Source organism: Diadema setosum, chromosome 6 (assembly GCF_964275005.1).
Source record: "Diadema setosum chromosome 6, eeDiaSeto1, whole genome shotgun sequence".
NCBI lineage: Eukaryota > Metazoa > Echinodermata > Echinoidea > Diadematoida > Diadematidae > Diadema > Diadema setosum.
Window position 1 is genome coordinate 16226302 of NC_092690.1, and position 20921 is coordinate 16247222.

The 20921-nt window shown below is 38.7% G+C and overlaps 2 protein-coding genes across 3 annotated transcripts in view; both read left to right on the plus strand.

Annotated features, from left to right (window-relative positions):
* Positions 1–10337, plus strand: part of LOC140229978 (uncharacterized) — a 99022-nt gene extending 88685 nt beyond the window's left edge. Inside the window, exons 5-6 of one of the 2 annotated variants that reach the window (XM_072310174.1) lie at positions 7811–7922; positions 9009–10337. In XM_072310174.1, the coding sequence (XP_072166275.1) occupies positions 7811–7922; positions 9009–9288 (392 nt within the window). In that variant the 3' untranslated portion in view covers positions 9289–10337. Of the gene's footprint in view, positions 1–7810; positions 7923–9008 lie in introns of those variants that run through there. The other variant, XR_011901348.1, reaches the window with a different exon arrangement.
* Positions 10338–17010: 6673 nt separating this feature from the next.
* LOC140230266 (uncharacterized) lies at positions 17011–17790 on the plus strand. Its single transcript, XM_072310443.1, has one exon. It carries the CDS (start codon positions 17011–17013, stop codon positions 17788–17790), a length of 780 nt encoding a protein of 259 aa, XP_072166544.1.
* The last annotated feature ends 3131 nt before the right edge of the window (positions 17791–20921 follow it).

Here is a 20921-nt window from a genome sequence, read left to right on the forward strand (position 1 = left end):
TTTTATTGTTTTAACTGAAAGAGAGAGAGAGAGAAAAGGGGGGGGGGGGCACCAGAGAGGATGCGCCCCCTTCTCGATCCGCGATTACGTCAACCGCAGATGTCAAAACTCATTGCTTGTAAAACATGGGCGGATCCAGGAATTCGTAAAGGGGGTGGGGGCACCTTTACATAATAAAAGCCTGGCGCACCCCCATCTTTTTGTTATTATTTATGTTGTTTTGAAGAAAAAAAAAGAGGGGGGCACCAGAGGGAGATGCGCCCGTCTCGATCCCCCATTGCCTCAACCGCAATGTCAAAACTCGTTGCTTGCATTACAGGGGCGGATCCAGGAATTCCGTAAAGGGGAGGCGCTTTTACAAAATTAAAACATGCCGCTCCCCCTATTTTTTTTCATTTCATTTCTGTTGTTTTAACAACAAAAAAATAGATAGGGGGCACCAGAGGAGGATGCTTCCCCTCTCGATACGCGATTGCGTCAACGACAACTGTCAAAACTCATTGCTTGCATTACAGGGGCCGCGGCGGCGGGTCCAGGAATTCCGTAAAAATAAAAAGAAATAAATAAGTTGAGGGGGGTTACGCCAGCCTTTAAATATTGAAAAGACGTCTTTGGGGAATTCCTGTTACGCCAGCCTTTCATATTGAAAAGACGTCTTTGCGGAATTCCTGGACCCGCCCCTGTAATGCAAGCAATGAGTTTTGACATTTGTGGTTGACGCAATCGCGGATCGAGAGGGGACTCATACCTCTCTGGTGCCCCCTTTCTATCTTTTTTTTTTGTTTTGTTGTTAAAACAACAGAAATAAAAGAAAAAAATATAGGGTGCGGTAGCTATTTTGTTGTTGTTGTTGTTGTTGTTGTAAAAACAACACAAATGAAATGAAAAAAAAAAATAGGGGGTGCGGCAAGTTTTAATTTTGTAAAGGCGCCTCCCCTTTACGGACTACCTGGATCCGGCCCTGTAATGCAAGCAATGAGTTCTGACATTTTGTGGTTGATGCAATCGCGGATCGAGACGGCGCATCCCCCCTCTGGTGCCCCCCTTAAAAAACAACATAAATAAAAAGAAAAAAATTCTTCAAAACAACATAAATAATAACAAAAAGATGGGGATGTGCCAGGCTTTAGTTAAGGTGCCTCCCCCCCCCCCCCTTTTACGCAATTCCTGGATCCGCCCCTGTATTACAAGCAATGCGTTTTGACATTTGTGGTTTACACAGTCGCGGATCGAGAAGGGGGCGCGCATCCCCCTCTGGTGCCCCCTCTCTTTTTTCCCTTCAAAACAACATGAATAATAACAAAAAGATGGGGGGATGCGCCAGGCTTTAATTATGTAAAGGTGCCCCCCCCCCCCTTTACGCAATTCCTGGATCCGCCCCTGTATTACAAGCAATGAGTTTTGACATTTGTGGTTGACGCAATCGCGAACCCCTCTTCTCTCCCAGTTAAAACAATAAAACTAAAAAGGGGAAAATGGGAAGGGGGTACGGCAGCTTTAATTTTGTAAAGGCGCCTCCCCTTTACGGAATTCCTGGATCCGCCCCAGTAATGCAAGCAATGAGTTTTGACATTTGTGGTTAACGCAATCAAAGATGGAGAGGGCACGCATCCCCTTGTGGTGCCCCCCTTCTATCTTTTTAACAACATAAATAAAAAGAAAAAATAGGGAGAGGGTGTGGAAGCCTTTGACTTTGTAAAGGCGCCTCCCTTTACGGAATTCCTTGATCCGTCTCTGTAATGCAAATGATGGGTTTTGACATTGACTTGTGGTTGACGCAGTGGCGGATCTAGAGGGGGCGCGGCGGCCCCTCCTCGTCTCTGTTTTTGTTAAAACAAAAGAAAGAAAAAAGAAAAAGAAAGGGGAGGGGTTTTCCTGGCCTTTGAGTTTGTAAAGGCACCTCCCCTTTACGGAATTCCTGGATCCGCCCCTGTGACGCGTGATGACATTTGTGGTCGCCGTGTTATGACATTTGTGATTAACCAAATTTTGACATTTGCGGTTGACGCAATCGCGGATCGAGAGGGGGCGCATCCCCCTCTGGTGCCCTCTCTCTATATTTTGTTAACGCAACAGATATATAAATAAGAAAATGGGGGGGGGGGGGAGGGTCTCGCCAGCCTTTGATTTTATAAAGGCGCCTCCCCTTGACAGAATTCCTGGATATGCCCCTGTGACGCGTTATGACATTTGCAGTAAAATTTGGAAATTTTGACATTTGTCGTCGATGTGTTAGATGACATTAGTGGTTAATCCGATTTTGACATTTGTCGTCAACTTGTTATGACATTTGCAGTAAAAATGGAAATTTTGACATTTGTCGTCGACGTGTTATGACATTAGTGGTTAATCCGATTTTGACATTTGTCGTCGACGTGTTATGACATTAGTGGTCATTATGACATTAGTCGTCGACGTGTTATGACATTAGTGGTTGTTATGACATTTGTCGTCGACGTGTTATGACATTAGTGGTTGTTATGACATTTGTCGTCGACGTGTTATGACATTAGTAGTTGTTTTGACATTAGTGGTCGATTTTGACATTAGTGGGCTCTACAACCCCCCATTTTCTTTACATATTTTGAAAGCTGATGAGTTGTACATGTCATTTCATGGGTTGGCGATAATGAAAAAATGATTAAAAGATATCAAATTTCCTAATAAAGTAAAAAAAGTAAATTTTCAAAATGACGTCATCAAATTTCAATTTCACTCGAGCGTATCTCACTTGTATCCTTTGCTTATTTTCACCCTAATTTCAGTAAGTTGAAGCTTATTTAATGGTCTTTCATAAGTGTAGTAACACAATTTTGATTGGATGACGGCATCACCTCGTAAAAATGGATTGAAAGTAACCTTGTCAAATTTGACCAGTTTACGTGTTATCTCTATGGGAGTGCAGTTTTTCTGGAAATGAAAATTGACATGACTATCTTTATCGAGCACTAGCTCACTTATGCTTGTGCGAGTTTCTCCCAGATTTTAGTATGTTGTAGCTGAGATTTTGGGCTATCGTTATGTGCCCTTCGTTCTTTCATACGATGTCGGGATTATGTCAAAAAACTTGGTTGAAATTCAAGCTTATCTTTGATGCATTGAAATATTTCTTTCTCTCTGGAACTTTCTTTGCAATAACTCACAAAAAACATAACCTATCACCACAATATTTTGCATATGTTTAGTTTATGTCACGTACATTATTTTATAAAATAAAAACTACTTAATCAGACGCCATCTTGGGTATGTAAATTAGGGTCAAAGGTCATAAATGTTTCATCCTATATCTTGATGAATACATGTGTTATCTTTCTCATATTTTGCACACGTAAAGACCATGTTACAAGAATCATTTCACAAAATAACCACTTTTTGCTCAGATGCCATCTTGTCTGTGCAAAGTGGGGTCAAAGGTCATATGTACTTCTTTCTTTATCTTCGTTATGACGTGTTATCTCTATTGGAGGGAATTTTTCTAGATGTGAAAATTGACATGATTGTCTTTATCGAGCACTAGCTCATCTACCCTTCGGTGAATTTCTCCCAGATTTTGATATGTTGGAGCTGAGACTGCGTGCTATCGCTAGTGTGCCCTGTGTTTTTCATACGGTGTCGGGATCACGTCAAAAAACGTGGTTAAAATTAAAGCTTATCTTCGATATATTGAGATATTTCTTTCTTTTTGCAACTTTCTTTGCAATAACTGAAAAAAAGAACATACCCTATCACCCCCATATTTTGCACATATTTAGTTCATGTCACGTACATTATTTCATAAAATAACAACTACTTGATCGGACACCATCTTGGGTATGTAAAGTAGGGTCAAAGGTCATAAATGTTTCATCGTGTATCTTGGTAAATACATGTCCTATCTTTCCCATATTTTGCACACGTAAAGACCATGTTACAAGGATCATTTCACAAAATAATCACTTTTTGCTAAGATGCCATCTTGTCTGTGCAAAGTGGGGTCAAATGTCATATGTACTTCTTTCTGTATCTTCGTTATGACGTGTTATCTCTATGGGAGGGAACTTTTCTAGATGTGAATATTGATATGATTGTCTTTATCGAGCACTAGCTCATCTACCCTTCTGTGAATTTCTCCCAGATTTTAATATGTTGTAGCTGCGACTTTGCGCTATCGAAATTGTGCTCTTTGTTTTTTCTTACTATGTCGGGATCACGTCAAAAAACTTGGTTGAAATTAAAGCTTATCTTCGATGTATTGAGATCTATCTTTCTTTCTGCAACTTTCTTTGCAATAACTCAAGAAAAACAGTCCCTATCACCCCAATATTTTGCACATGTTTAGTTTATGTCACGTACATTATTTTATAAAATAACAACTACTTGATCAGACACCATCTTAGGTATGTAAATTAGGGTCAAAGGTCATAAATGTTTCATCCTGTATCTTGGTGAATACATGTATAATATTTTCCATATTTTGAACACGCAAAGACCTTGTTACAAGGATCATTTCATAAATAACCACTTTTTGCTCAGACGCCATCTTGGGTGTGCAAAGTGGGGTCAAAGGTCAAATATACTTCATTCTGTATCTTCGTTAGTGTATACGGAATTCGGTACCAAAGATGGCAGGTCTGACTCCTTTTGTAAATGAGAATCCAAACATCACACGGCCAATGTCCCCTCAACACCGATGAAATCTGTATGGTCATGCCTATTTGGATCAGGACTCAAATCATTGATTTCCGAACAGATCGGGGCCCCGTTGCAAGAAAGTTGCAATCAATTGCAAATAATTGCTAATTTTGAAACAACCATTCTGATTGACTCAGGGTCTGCCCTATTAAGAAGACATGCATGCAACAATGATTTTGATTGGCCAGTGACAATCAGTTGCAAGTTGCGTTTAAACGCAAAGTTTCTAGCAACGGGGCCCGGATCACCTAATTTGTCAGTGTTGACAAATTCCAAGTCTAGTGATTTATTCCTTCCTCAATCCTTTTGTCTTTGCTTTGAATGTTGGTCTAATACTACTTTCCCGCTGAAGGAAATCTTCCCCGGGTGCCTCCGGGGGCACCCGGGTAACCCCGCAGTGTGAAAGGAAACTCGGTTGAAACCTAGGGGAAGCCTAGGTGAAACACCGATTGAATTTTGGGCAATTTTTACACTAGAAGCGTCCTGGGTAAACACCAATAGTTCAACGGGAAACCACCGGTGGTTCTTCTTCTTCTTCTTCTTCTTCTTCTGATTAAGCCTGCCTCCTTCAATAGACTGAAGATTCTTGCAGACTGGTGCTATTTACATTATAATACAATTTATTTACAGATGTTTACAAGCACATAGAAAATATGACGAAAAAAACCCAAAAAAACTAGCCACTGTGATCAACCGTTAGACGGTTTCGAAATGAAACCGTTCACCGAGGAACGCCCAGCGTGAAAGGTCGTCTCGGTGAAACGCCGGCGATATTTTTTTTTTCCCAGGATGGGAAAGGCATTTATTTGTCTTGGTGACTTGGATAGAGAATAACTATCAAGTCTTTGACTTTATTACTCTCTATAAGCCTGACGGAATAAACCGTTACAAACTTATTATACTTTACAAATTAAGAGCAAAAATGGAAACAAGATGGTGAGCAAAACCCAGCGTGGGATTCGAACCACCGTCCATCTTTTTAGCACTGATAGCTCCACGATCAGAGCACTAACACATCGTGCCACAGGGAGGAGCTGCCAAGATTGGTGGTCATTGGGGTTTTAAATTATGCAAACACAATTTGTCTCCCTATAGTCTTAGTTTCAGACGTTTTTTGTCAGTAGACTGCCATAGACTTTACACACACTAGTGACTTTCCCATCCTGGGAAAAAAAATATTGCCACCGGGAAAATATGCAAATTATGTCAAAGGTCATGTTTTGTTTCTGGTCATGCACACGTTTCGTCGTGCGCATGGCAGATTGTCGTTAGCGCGCTTCCGTGCGCATGGCAGATTGTTGTTAGAGCACTTCCGTGCGCATGGCAGAATGTTGTTAACCCTACGCGCACTCCCACACCCTAACGACAATCTGCCATGCGCACTCCCACGCTGTAACGACAATCTGCCAGGCGCAGGGAAGTGCGCTAACGACAATCTGCCATGCGCACGACGGTTTTTTCTCTAGCTATCGCGCTCTCCCAAATTAATCCACACGTAATTCGTGTATACCCATGTTAAGGCCCGGTCCCACTGGCCAATGGACACAAAACGTATGCAGAAAGGACACAGCGGACGAGCAAGATTTCGGGGGTGGCTCCATCCGCTTTCATCCGCTCCAGAAATTGACAAAATTGGTGAAAAATTGCGAAAACAGAACGGAAAAAGAACGGACGTGGGTAGTATGTAGCGGGGATGGTAAACGGATGTTCATCGCAAGCCTAGCGGATGACAGCGGATGGAAGTGGATGACAGCTCCGAGGGGGCAGCCGATGATAATTGCGAAACGGACGCATAGCGGAAAGAGCGGATGCAGAGCGGATGAAGCGGATGCATCACGTACGCCTAACAGAAACAAACGCGTTTTCCGTTCTGAATACTTTATATACGAGATGCATACGCTTACATCCTTTCTATTTCAGTGCTATTAACGATGTAGAGACGTTCTATATGTACCATATCTTTCCTCCCTCTACGTTTTCAGCCGCAGCGGATGTGAGTTGCGAGGATGCCCACAGGATGCAGAGAGGATTCAGCGGACGTTTAACGAATGAAAACGGACATACAACGTTTGTTGCTCGTATATGTCTTATTTATTTATTATGTATTTACGTCGTATACGGCGGAAAGTTCATCCGTTCTAAAAGTTTTAAGCAGCTTAAAACTTTTTGCGCGGATGAGATCACCATGGACGGATGCTTGATGGATAGAGCGTATGAAACACGTATGCGATGAGTACACAGCGGATGCGTAGCGTTTTCCAACGGATGGCAAGATCTTTCTTACGTTTTACATCCTCTCTGCATCCGTAAGTGCAGTGGACCGGGCCTTAAACACACACACGACTACAGCAGTGTGTCGTTCGTATGACTTTCACCGCCGCAACGGCATTGTGGTACAGTATTGCATCGTGTTGTATCGTTTAATTGTACGCATGCCGTATACAAATAAGCTGAGCTGATTAGTTAGAGTGTACTCGGTTGCCGTGTCTTCCTCTACTTTAATTCCTCTCCCAGTCTGGTACGCTGATGAGTCTCATCCGTCTTCGTGCTGACTATACTGCTGCGATTGCAACATCACTCGGTTTATGAACAGTCCAAGTTGATTCAGAAGCATCAGTGACACAATGATAGCAAATTCCATTCTATTTTTTTTTTTTTTTGTATACAATAATGAGCTGCAAATATCGCAAATTTTAACACCGTGAGCAATAAAATGAAGGCCCTCCGAAAATGCGAATTACGATCGATAGAGGTGATATCATAGAGAAGTTACGAGTACGAACCACTACGCACTGTAGTACAGTATAAACCAGATCATGTTCAAATCGGCGAGCGAATCGCGCCATTATTCCACACTTCAGCTGGTATCGGGCGCGGTGCGAGCAGAAAACACATCTAGGGGAAAGTTGCAAACAAAATTCACCGAGAGCATTGTAGGTGTGAAACGACGGCAGTGAAAATATCAACGGGAGGTTCCCTAGTGAATTCACCGGGGAATCCAACGGTGGTTCACCGAGAGGGGCAGCGGGAAAGGGGTATAAGCACTGAGGTCAGTGATCGTAAGAAGTAACAAGAGGGCGTTAATTCATTTTGATCTATTATTTCTGTACTCCTTCTTTATGAATTCAAAACAACAAAGGTACCGAGAAAGAGAAACTGTCTGAGAAATATCCTCTCGTGCATCAAGGAAAACCAGGCGAGGGAACGTCAAGTCCAGAAGAAAGGACAATAGACACAAATGTTTCACGGAGGTATTTATGACTTCGCCTTACATCGAATGGATGGTCTTTTTTATTTTTGTTGACATCATGCCTCTCCCCAGAAAAAAAAAAGAGAAAACTTTTAGATAAGAAATACGAGTACATGTTCTGAGGGTTGATGGTGTAAAAGTCTTTGTTTTCTAGTAAAGAAGAACCGAAGGAAAATTTAGACCGCAACTCTACCTGACTTGGAGCCCCGGTCGCCGCCGGGTTTTTTCACACGCCGCAAAGTCAAAACAAAGCTATAGTACACAGTTACACTGATGTCAAATAGATGTCGAATAGTGGGAATGTTATGATAGCTGGGATTCGAAACTTATTATCACAACAATTTACTTTGAACTTTGACCTCTCTGCCAAAGCACGCAGGATATTCTAACCTCTGAAAGCTTGTACGAATGTACATATGCATTGTTATACATAATGTTATGTAATAGAATTACAAATACTGATTTTGCAGTGAAAACCAACTCCAATTAAGTTGAATTTGACGTATATCAAAAAGCCAAATCAAACAGACAAAATAGTAATGTTTTTATTAACATCGTCGATAAACAGCGAAGTTGAAGCCCACTGATGTCGGTAACGATTTCTTTTGCAATTTTCAAGAGACACTGCTGCCATTAGATACTCTGCCATTACTTCAGACATAAGAATATCACATACAGTGTATTTGTGTGTGTGTGTGTGTGTGTGTGTGTGTGTGTGTGTGTGTGTGTGTGTGTGTATGCGTCGGCAGTAACACTTTCCCTTTTCAAAGTTATGATTGCCATATTGCTACAACTCTACAGAATAGTCTGATGGAGACATGGATGATGTATGCGTATATTTAGGCTATTACAAGATTTTGAATAAAACCTACCTGTCAGGTACGCTAATGGTTTCTCTGCTTTTAAAAAGAAAAAAAAAATCACTGAAAGATGTTTAGCTTTGTCAATGAGCAATGACTTTGATTTGCAGCAAGTTCTTTGGTTCATACCCATGTAACTATCGTCATAATCGTAAGCAGTATCAATACCACTGCAATTTCGTCACCAACACTGTCACCATTATTGTCATCGCATTATTACCTTACAGACAGCAGGAGAGCGTCACATCAGAGCAGATCTTCAAACTGTCCACCATCCTTCCATCAAGCAATTACTACGAACTGGCAGCATTCCTCGGCTTCAACTCTTTAGAGTCTGAGAATATCAGGCAAAAGCACCATTTGGACATGAAGGGAGCGGTCATAGAACTCTTAATCGCGTGGAAGTATGAGAACGGTGGCCTCATCCATGACCTCGATAAGGCGCTGGTAGATGCCAGGTGTGGCGGATTGGTAGAAAAGTACAAACATTATTCGTCCAGCGAGTGAGACAGACGTTATTTTCTGTATGTCTTTGCTTTTGTCTCTATGACAGCGAAATGCAAAGGAAAATGAGGAGAAAGGCACACTGTCATCGCTTTTAACCAAAAGTTGATTATCTGAAAAAAAAGCCAGATTAAACACAACTGGTGAATTTTGGTAGCACAGTTTAATTACATCACCACGTGATTACCACCCAATATCAGTAAGATTGTGATCATGAACTTGGTGGGGGAAAAAGAAATATGCACTTCACTTGCCTACTTCCTTAATGGTAATGTAACCAATCCCTAGAGTCTGTCTGGTAAGGGTAGGTACTTTACAATGCGTTTAACTTAGACTATGCATGCCCAAGACTATAGTTTGCCATCGCTAGAAGATTGGTTTAGTATGTTATTTTTTCCTGTACGTCTTTGTATCCAGGTATACTGTCATGTCATGCTTAAAGTAAGTGTCAAAATTGTTAGCATGACAAAGTTTTTGTTTGAGAAAGAGACAGGCACTCTCTTAACACCCCCACATTAAAGTTTCTCAATATCCAACAACATTGTATGTCTTCCTCCAAAAGATTTCCGAGGCACTGTGAGTGTACATAATTCATTCACTTCTTTTTAAGACCCTATCTAGTGTTTCAAATTAACGGCATCGCTCCCTCCTCACTCTTTCTCTCTCTCTCTCTCTTTAAATTTGAACAAGACAATAAACGGAATACCCTGTCCGACTTTATACGGGTCAAGATTGACCAGAAGGTTTTATTGATCAGAAACACGTGATACAGTGTGTTTTGGACTTAGAACTGTGGTCGACAGGCTTGGTAGAGAAATTATGACTTGACCCACATTAAAGCTGCTACCATTGATATGATCATAATGTACTTCAAATCCAATGATGCTCTTACCCTCTTCTACTTTGCACCAAAGAGGGGCCCACATTCTTCAAAGTCTGTCTTTTTAGTGGGTCTCTTCGTTTTTTCACACTATGCATATTGACAATTATCGAAATTTCATTGCTTTGCCAACCATAATGTATCCTTACTGTAAGTTTTTAATTATTGTTTTCTTGGATGAATTTACTTTACTTGAATCGTTGTTTTTTTTTTGTCACTGAAGAAAGTGAGATTTTTGTCTATATACTATTTCATCGTGGAAAAATGAATAAATAAATTTGAACTGGACTGAACTGAACTACAAATTTGCATGTTTTTGTTAGAACACTAGACACTATTAACCTGTATATTGTAGTAAGTATCTTTTTAAAATATATCCATATATTCCTAGCTGTAATTACCGCGTGTGGTTTGTGAGTGTACTGTAATTATTTTCTTTATCTTTGTATCTACGTGGCGCTAACATTTGGTGCATTTTGCTTTGAATCATATAAATTGGTAATCAAATTATTCAAACTGATACTGATACTATACAAATAAAGATCCTATTTATGGATGAACAGCCATGCTGCTTTGGCACAGTAGAAGCCGTGCAGGTACGGTCCCCCGCGAATATTTTTTCCTTGCCTCTGCTTGTATGCTTTAAAGAAAAAAACACACCCTGGAAGTAATTACTTCTATTTTCCTTCCATTCGCCCCCCTCGAGCAGAAAGTACTCAACATTTCTTCTAGCACTTTATCTAGCTCTAAGACTTGTCTAATGTAAGCCACCTCTAGAGGCGTATCAAATTGAATAAACAGAAAATTGAAGCACATTTTTTTTAATCGAATTTTCACTGAAATGTTTCACTAATGTTGCACCAATCCACGCTTATACATGTTTTTCCGCACTCATGTTTTATCCACACTTATATGTTTTATCCACACATATTATGATTTTCCTTCTTTTATGTTATGCCAGTGGAAGGTGAATTTCTGTATTCTTAACAGACATTAAAGTTTCTTGTATCCTCGTATATTTGAGCTTTATTGATTGACATGTTACCTGTATTAAGAAACATTTTTACTCCACCCCTGAAAGTTGCATAATTCCACTGCCTGAAGATCGGCCTTTTTCGACTTCAAAGAAACTTTTCATACACTGGAAAAAAAAATCATTCCAACTATAGGCCATTTTCTAACCTTCATTTCCTTAGTATGATATGTTTAAATGATCTTGTTCTATTGTTTTTGTTTGTTTTGTTTGTATTTTGAAATGTTTTGAATATGCGTTTCGTTTGAACTGGATATATTGTGTATTGTTATGTAGTGATTTTATGGAGGAGGAGTTATGGGTTGAAGGTCAACCGAATAATGTAGAATTTTGTCTTTATTTTTCTGTTTTATTGTGAAAATGCTTTGTGATATAGTTGTAACGATGGCTTTTTGTTGGAGGTGGGGTATGGGGCGAAGTGTCACATGAAAATTTAAGACAGTTAGAGATGAGATGATGATGATGCATAAACGACCGGAAGTCGACCGGAAGTCTCGACAGGACTACGTACTACTTCCGTATACTGATGCTGATAGATTTATATATTGCATCATCTTATCATCACTTTTTAAACGAGAATTATTCTACTGATTCTGCCATTCATTTTGAACCTGGCTTTTGTATATATATATATATATATATATATATATATATATATATATGTATATACATATAACGAAGAATAAACCGGTAATGCAATATTTCGCCAATATAGAGTTTATTGAGCAACTCAAATTTTCGGTGGCTTCCATCCACCTTCTTCAGTAGTCTCCTGAAGAAGGTGGATGGAAGCCACCGAAAATTTGAGTTGCTAAATAAACTCTATATTGGCGAAATATTGCATTACCGGTTTATTCTTCGTTACATTGGAGCCAATACGTGAATTCGCAACATGTTTGGACCTATCTATATAATTTTATATATATATATATATATATATATATATATATATATATATATATATTATGTTCTGTTCTACTCACATTGCCTTCAACTTGAATAAAATCATACTTAAACAACATATGATAATGTGTGCATATTTTATGTTGCTCTAGTTAAACGATAATCATGTTCCACTTTCTCACCAAACTTGTCAGCTACCTTTGTCACCATAGACCAGGATTCACACATCAAGTCTTTTGAATGGAAGGGGACTTTGAAGAAGGCCATTGAAATATCTTGAATCTTTTATATGATTGGACCACTAGTGTAATAGTGTAGAACTAAATGGGAAGCAATTGATGGCCACGAATTCCATAGGCGTCCCTCAAAAGTGGGTAAGTGACACCATCTATTTTACAATCCACATGCTTTCTGTTCCACTATATCGCAAGATGCCACACTGTCTTCGCTAAGAATTGGCTATTTATTGATCTGTAGATAATGTTACAAATCAACTTGCGTGCCATGGAAACTAAATGACTGAATAACACTAATACATTACTTTATAATTGTAATCCTCACAAAGCAAACGGTTTCGAAGCGGCGTTGATGCTTGTCAACATATAGGACGCAGCTAAGTCCTTCCTCTTTTGATGCTAGATTACTGTGACGGTCTCTCGACAGGAATGCCTTAAAAGGGTACAGAACTTACAAAATTGAGCATCTCGTATTGACATGTACCATGACCAGCAGGTCAAACTTTCGCTCCATTACTGAATGATTCCATGTTTAGGGTTATCCTAGAACTCGGAGCAGGACATGTCATCGTACACTATACGTTTTACTCTACTCTGCTAATGGCGGCCAAAGAATGACACAAACTCTCCGCCTATATCAAAGCTGCCAACGATCTATATTATAACAACTGTAATGATGATGATGATGATGATGATGATGATGATGATGATGATAATGATAATAATTATAACAGAAATAATAATCATTGTTATTGTCATATTATCTTTTATCAGCATTATCACAATTATCACTGATCATAATCGTTATTGTGTAGAATAATTATTGTTAAAAGGAAAGGGGGACAGGTGCTTTGTCAAACTATCAATCCGTCAAAAATGAGAAATCATTTTCTTATTTCTGTACACTTCCCATCTTATCTAGAGTTCTGGAAAAGATTGTACATTGAACACTTCATGGGTTTTTGAATAATGTATCATTAGCCCCATTTCCTACAAAGTTTCTTTCATGCTATAGATTTAACAGTATATTATTGTCGTGGATAGGTGGTACGTTAGGGGGCTGTGATGATGTGGTGATAGACCCCAGGACTCAAATGAATGAGTGGACGCAGGATTGTAGTTCACTTGACTTTATTGGTGTCAGTAAATCGACACACAAAAAAGAAAACCCTGCAAGAAACAGGAAAACAATCATAGTTTGTATTCAACATTTCATTTCTTAATAAATTGATCCCCCTCTTTTTGCAATGCAAGAGCACTTCCCAAAATGTGAAAACTATATGTATATATGGTGCTAAATCTACAAATGTAATTACTTTCCATGCAGATCAAGATAGAAGCTATGATGCAATACACAATAAATTGTCTTCAACACTCGTGGACTCACTATCCACACAATTATCTCGAATATCCAAACTTCCCAGGATATTCACAAAACTCTATAACTCGTTCATCGCCCGATACATGAACTAGTATTGTATCAATGAACTCTAATCAGCCACCATCTAAACTCGCATGTACCATCTAAACATGCACTCGAATAAACAATTTAATCATTACCCCATAGCGACTATCATAAATCATGTACATACCAATAATTACTTCCATGTAAATCTGTTTCAGTTTCTGCATACCGAAAGCTTTCCCCCTTTTTAGCAATAGATAAATCACCAAAAAAAAAAAAAAAACATTCATTGTTGTATCATACACAGTTGCACATTATACACAAAAATGGTGAACAATTGCTCATAAATCATTCATGCCTACCCTAAGTCAGGTAGCAACTCGCTCTTTGAAAGTATGAACCCTCATCCTCAGACATGAGAACACCAGTACCGGAGGGCTGAACATCTCACCCATGAACACTAAAAATAAATACAGTAAATTGATTCTTCAGTATACCACTGTACTGTCATAATGTTCATTTAGGAACACAAAGATTCAATTCTCTTCTATCAAACTTTACACAAATTTCTCGATCAACATTACAATCATTCAACTCAAAAAATGAATCAATTATAGATTTACTTGACCATGCTTTGAATACAATACTCATCGAAATTATGATCATTCTATACATTAAAGAATGAAATTATTATAACAACCATTGATTAATTTATAAACTGGCGCCATGTAACATCATTAAGTCATGGGCGCCGCCATATTGAATAATCTAAACCATGGGTGCCGCCATTTTGAACAATCTAAATCATGGGCGCCGCCATTTTGAATTGACTCAAATTAAAACACCCTCCACCTAAATTCACACTTTGAAATACATTATATACCACAAATGATTTCTTAGTTCATATTATTTCCGTGAAAAGAACAAAAATCACATCAACTCAAATTTCTCCCATTTACATTCCAACGGCCCGATTTATACTGTCATTAGTTTAACTCAAACAAATTACAACCGACATCTGTCAGTTTTATAACAATGTACACGTGTATACAATTAACTAATAACGTATTTTTATACTGTCACAAATCTCTTTCTCTTGATAGCTATAACACAATATAAAGGACTTACAGTTTGTCTTGTCCAAAAGAAACTCTGCCAAACCAAAAGACATCATAACAGGCAGAAAACAGCCAGACTCAACCCATTGCGGCAGGTTGCTTGTCCTAGCTACGGTGCGAGAGTGCGAAGTGAGGTGTGTGTCGTGCAGAGTGCAGTGCAAGTGTCCAAATTTCCCGCTGTACATACGAACAGCACAAAGGGCGCATTCATGTGCAACTCAACCCCTGGAAAATGACTAATATTCATCCGCCTACTGTCCATTTCTGTTTACAGCAAAATTTCACAAAATTACGAAAATTATCCTTCTCACTCCTATTTCCAAACACACCAATCTAACCTTCCATTTTCCAACTACATATACCAAATTACGCATCACAAATAGGGAGTACATTAATTCCAGACACTAATTTCTGATACATCGGTGCATGGTCATCTTGAATACCTAAAGCATTCCAAATTCCTGACTGTGATTACCAAGCACGTTCGACAAAAAGCTCTTTGTAAACAACTCCTGTTTCACAACAACTGTCTAATGAGCTGTAATAAACTCACAATAAAACTAGTAGTCTTCAATAAAGTATTTTCATCACTTTCTCAATTTCCATTTCCCGTCATTATTGCACTATTTTATTACACTATATTTTCTCTTATCATTTGACATTAAAAAAAAAAACAGTTTTCATAGATATGAGCAACTCTTGTGATACCACTGACCGTGACATTTTATTGTACTAACTGAAAAACGAGGTATTCAAGGCCAAACTCTAAACTGGCTCAAAGATTGTCTACAAAAGAGAAAACGCTATATTTATTAGTCACTGGATTTACTGCAGATTACGTAAGATGCGATGACGTGTTCAACAATAGATTTTAGGACCCTATTGTTCTCTATATATAATCTGGTATATTAATCTTTGTTACTATTTCATTTTGTGTGCAGATGAAACGAGTAAGTTATCTCTCTAAGTCATTAAATCTTGAATGCTCTGACCACAATATTCACTTTCTGCTATATAAAGATTCAAGATGATTTGAATGTAGCAAACTGTAAGTAAATATTAATAGAACGATTTATACTCTACAAAATACTCATGCACCATAACGTATCATCGTGATTCGCATGTAATATGGTAAACAATTGTGTTATTTCTTTCCGGAGCAACCATTGATTCACACTTAAAATAGTGTGATCGGGTGCACGTCACGAGGCCGACATCCACGAGTCATACAGTTCACAAGTCATACAGCGCACGAGTCATTACAGCTCACAAGTCATACAGCCCATGAGTCATACAGGTGACAAGTCATACAACCCACATTATACAGCCCAAGAGTTCGACACTAAGTACATAAAGGCCACGAGTTCAACATCAAGTAAAATAAGCCCACGACTTATACAGCCCATGAGTTCGACACTACGCACAAAAGCTTCACGAGACCAACACTACGCTGAAAAGGCTCACGAAACCGACACTACGCAAACAAAGCTCACGAGACCGACACTACGCAGAAGAGGCTCATGAGACCGACACTATAGGCAAAGAAGGCTCAGGAGACCGACATGATGAACAGCGCCACCTATAGACCAAGTAATTGTAAATGGTGCCCAGATAATGGCACAAGGAAGATATGAGAGATGGAAAAGCAGAGTTGCCCTTACCCCCTGAACTGTTCAAGATCTTTATTTGTGTGTGCGTGTGTGAGTGTTTGTGAAAAATAAACAAAATTCAGTAAAAGTGTGCATCAGATCTTGCCACATTAATTGCGACAATGGCGAAACACCCGCGTTTTTATTTCTGCAGATCATATACCTATAAACCTACTTAGAATAAAATAAATGATATGGACTTTCAGATCAACCAACTAGAAAAATACCCAGCTGTGAAATGAAGTTTACAAGAAAATTTTTCACACAATGGTCAATGTTGCAGTGCACATCTGCTTTATATGATATGGAGGGGGAGTAGTCATTTGCAAAAAGTCACGTGACGCGGCGGATGGAGTGAGGCGCCATTTTTAAACTCTCGATACCACTACCAAACTTACACAAAATTTTCATTTTGGAACAACCTGACAAGCTGCAGGATCTTCTGGATATTGACTTGAATAACTTGTCTCTTTGAATATCTACGTCGAGTATCATTTCTCCATGCCTAATACCTATGAACTAAGAAAGAAAACCATGCCCGGACCTACGCAACGCGGCGCCAGTGCAAGTTCCACCCAACGCCCTGATTTGCCGGATGATGCCTCATCACACGCGGCAACCTCTGGCGGGGACCCCCAACCCACACTCGCTGATCTTCAGAAGTCATTGAACGCCTTCTCAAGTAAGGTTTGCGCTAAACTGAAAGATATTCACACTGATTTGGCGAGTATGAAGAAGCGAATGCTGGACCTAGAGTCAGCTGTCGCTGACAACTCGGCCCGGGTACTTGATCTGGAGAAAGGGAAATTGCCGGAAACAGAAGCTAAGTTAAGGGAGGAAATCGACGCTCTGAAAGAGAAGCTTACGCTATCTGAAATATACCAGCGGAAAGGAAATCTCCTTTTCTACGGCCTTCATCAAGCCCCCAACGAGGATGTATATGCAGTTCTACGTGGTGCTTTTGTAACCCTTGGTCTGTCGCAAGAGGAGTCTGCGTCTATCGCACTTGTTAATGCCCATCGCCTTCCCCAGCGGAACGCAGCTACCAGTGCACCCCAGCCCATAATTGCAAAATTTGTGTACATGTATGAGCGAAATCGCGTTCTTGCTACCTACGAAGGAAGATCTACCCGTCGCGGAACACCCGACGATGGAGCTCAAACGCGAGGTCCAAGGATTTCTGTCCGCACCGATCTACCCCCCGCCCTGAAGGCCAAGCGAAGCGTACTTGCAGCCAAGGCGTACAAGATGAGGAAGGACGAGAACCTCTCCACAAAATAACCCTTGTTGGAACTAAAGTCGTCTTGTTCAGCAAAGCGAAAAATACCACCGCCTGGCAAGCTTATAAGGAATAGCTGCACTGTATTCTGTTCTTACTTTATTTCCATATCATATCAGATCAACGGTGTTTTTCGGCTAGTGACATGCCATCTGCTCGAGGTAACACTCTTCTATCCATATCTTTCAAAGTAATAATGACATTGATAATCAAACATGCCATAATATTATCAATAAAATTTTGAAAATTGACATAAATTGTCAAACTAGACAGTTTGAAGTAATATAGAAGAAACATTGTTCGTTGTCATGATTGCATATGAACTAGATTTTGCCCTAAATTGTGTTTTTTTTTTCTTTTTCTTTTCTTTTTCTGGCACAAAGGACAATTTTGTAAGAACACGATGAAAACGTAATGAGTACTTACCCGTTAGACCGATTTTTACGAAATGTATGCCACGGCTGACCATAAATAGGGCCATTTGTTACTACAACGTAGTTTGTATGTTTTCATCTAAATTTTCTCCAATGCATAAAGTATAAAGAAAGTTCTGTTTTTGTTTTTTTTTATATTATTATTCTCCTCATCTCCATCTTGGAATTAAAAAAAAAAAACCAAGAAAGCAGCATGGAAAAAACGTATTCATACTTACCTCTTATAGTGACAATGAATTGCAGATCAATGCTGCTTATGCACAGTAGTGACCATTTCTTCTTGTACATTATTTCCTCACTGATTGAATAAGTGAAGCCTTCATTTTCCTATTTCATTTTCACAAGAAGACAATGAGAGGGAGGAGGAGGAGGAGAAGGAGCAGGGTATAATGAAACTAAAAGGTTGAAGAAATGAATGTTTGTATTCTGTTGGTTTTCAAGGTTTTTTGTTGTCATTTTTTCTAGTAGAAAATACGGTGATATGATGGAAAATTTGATTATTTTTTTTTATTCTTCTCCTCATTTCCATTTTGTAATGAAAAAGAAAGAACAAAAAAAAATTGGTATATACTTACCTTTTACACTGATTGTGATTATTGTATATCAGTGCTGCCTATACACAGCAATGACTACTTCTCTGTGTATATCCTTTCTTCATTGATAAGATAAGTTAAGCCTTCACAGACCCACTCTTAATTGCACTAAAAAAAAAAATAAAAAAAAAACGATGAAGAGAAGGAGGAGATGAAGGTAAATTGGACTTAGCTTTTACCTTACCTGTTATACTTATCATGAAATAGGTTTATAGTGAAAGTAAACTTAAAGCAGGTTATTTGCTGCGTGACATCATTTTACACCTTTTCTTCTTGAATTATTTCCATTTTGTAATAAACAAGGAAGAGGAGAATGAAGAAAGAAAAATCCTTTTATTTGTTAGAATAACTTAAACCTGTATCAAAGCTGACTTCAAAGTTTAATACATTTTGTGTTTGTATGTGTGTGAAAATTCTCCAAGCATAATACGCATATGAAGTTTTTTCTTTTTCCGTTTTCATTTGTATTTTCTTGTGAAGACAAAGTAATACATACAGTACGCATTTATTCATAATATCTATTCCACAATGTATGTCCATGTTGATATCAAAGTTCTTTATTTTTTGTGTGGAATGGTGATTCTCATGTATGACCCTCACTTCAAACCCAGTATTGAAACAAAAAATATTCAGATGATAAAGAAGAAAGGGAATAGGAAAATGATCCACATAAAGCCCAGTTGTTTGTATGTGTAATGTATGATAAAGTTGATCATAAATTAAGATATATATGTATTTGTTGTACGAGCCCCCTTTTTCCGGTACCAACCAGGTTTGAATACATGTTTGTATTTGTAATAGTTTCTCGGCAATCAGAATTATCATTTTATTATTTTATTTTATTTTATTTTTTTTTTTTTTGGTAACAGTTCTGGGGAACGTTAACTCGTATAATCATTTTTGTATATAATTACAATTAACAAGGATAAAATGTCTTTTTTGTGATGTAATACGATAAGATTGATTTATAGCTCTGCAACACGAAGCTGCCTCAGTTTATTTTACGTTGTGTTTGTTACTTGTACACGGCCGGAAAGTATGCATCCGTTTAACACTAATGAAGTAATGTTTGACAAAATTTGTTATATTTCTGGAATGTTGTTATTATGAACTTTGTGGTAGCTGGGGAGGGGGGGGGGGGGGACACGGGTCACCTGTTTTGGGACACCATCGCCCAGCAACCTTCGTTGCTGTGCTACTTGGGCTTGTTTATAGGTGCTGTTTATACTCATGGATAGTTATGGCAATTTATTGTATCTATCAGGTGATGTTGGCCCCTTGACTGTCGTTGGTTGTCTTAATGTATTAGTTATTTAAGATTCAAAGCCATAACATATTCAAAGTAACTGGAGATTGGGAGGCGTTCTGTTGTCAGAACGTTATTTTTATGCAAGAGTGTAATGAGGTAATAATTGTGCAAATATTTTTCCCAGGTGACAACTCGCCTTTATTTTTTCATCTATTCTCGGCTTTGCTTTTTGCCTTCTTTTGCACACACACACCTGTAGACACATGTATTCCCACGAATGTTATAAGTTAATTGCATAGCCGTTCTGTTCAGTTCGTCAAGATTTGTTGTCTAGATTCTCTTTTCATTCCCCCTCTCACTCACTTCTTTCTTTCTTTCTTTCTCTCTCTCTCCCTCCCTCGCTCTTCTATCTAGGGTACTCACTCCGTGAGACAGATTGGGTTATTTATTATTCTATAAATCATATTTACACATTGTGTACTCGTATTTTGGACAAGTTTGTTTGTTTTTGCATAACAGTTTGATGAAAATTTTAACAATAACAATGGAATTGCATTTTTTGTGTGTATATGTTTTGCATTACTGCATATAATTGTTCCTACTGCTTATAAATCCCAATGGTGTAAGAATTAGTTATTTTGGATAGGCGATCCGACTACCCAAAAAATACAATAACTGGTTCCTTATTTTGTCATTAAGTGGTCGAGAAGTTTAATATGCTCGTGGACGTGCATAGTGACGAATTTGTTATTTCTCTCTCTTTTCTCATTTTCATCATCCCATACGTGTTTTCTTTTCTCATCCCCATCATCATTATCATCTTCATCATTGTCACTCACTTCTCTTTTCATTCATCC

Coding starts and splice junctions, on each gene's coding strand:
- LOC140230266 (XM_072310443.1), top strand. CDS start 17,011: ATGCCTAATACCTATGAACTAAGAAAGAAAACCATGCCCGGACCTACG.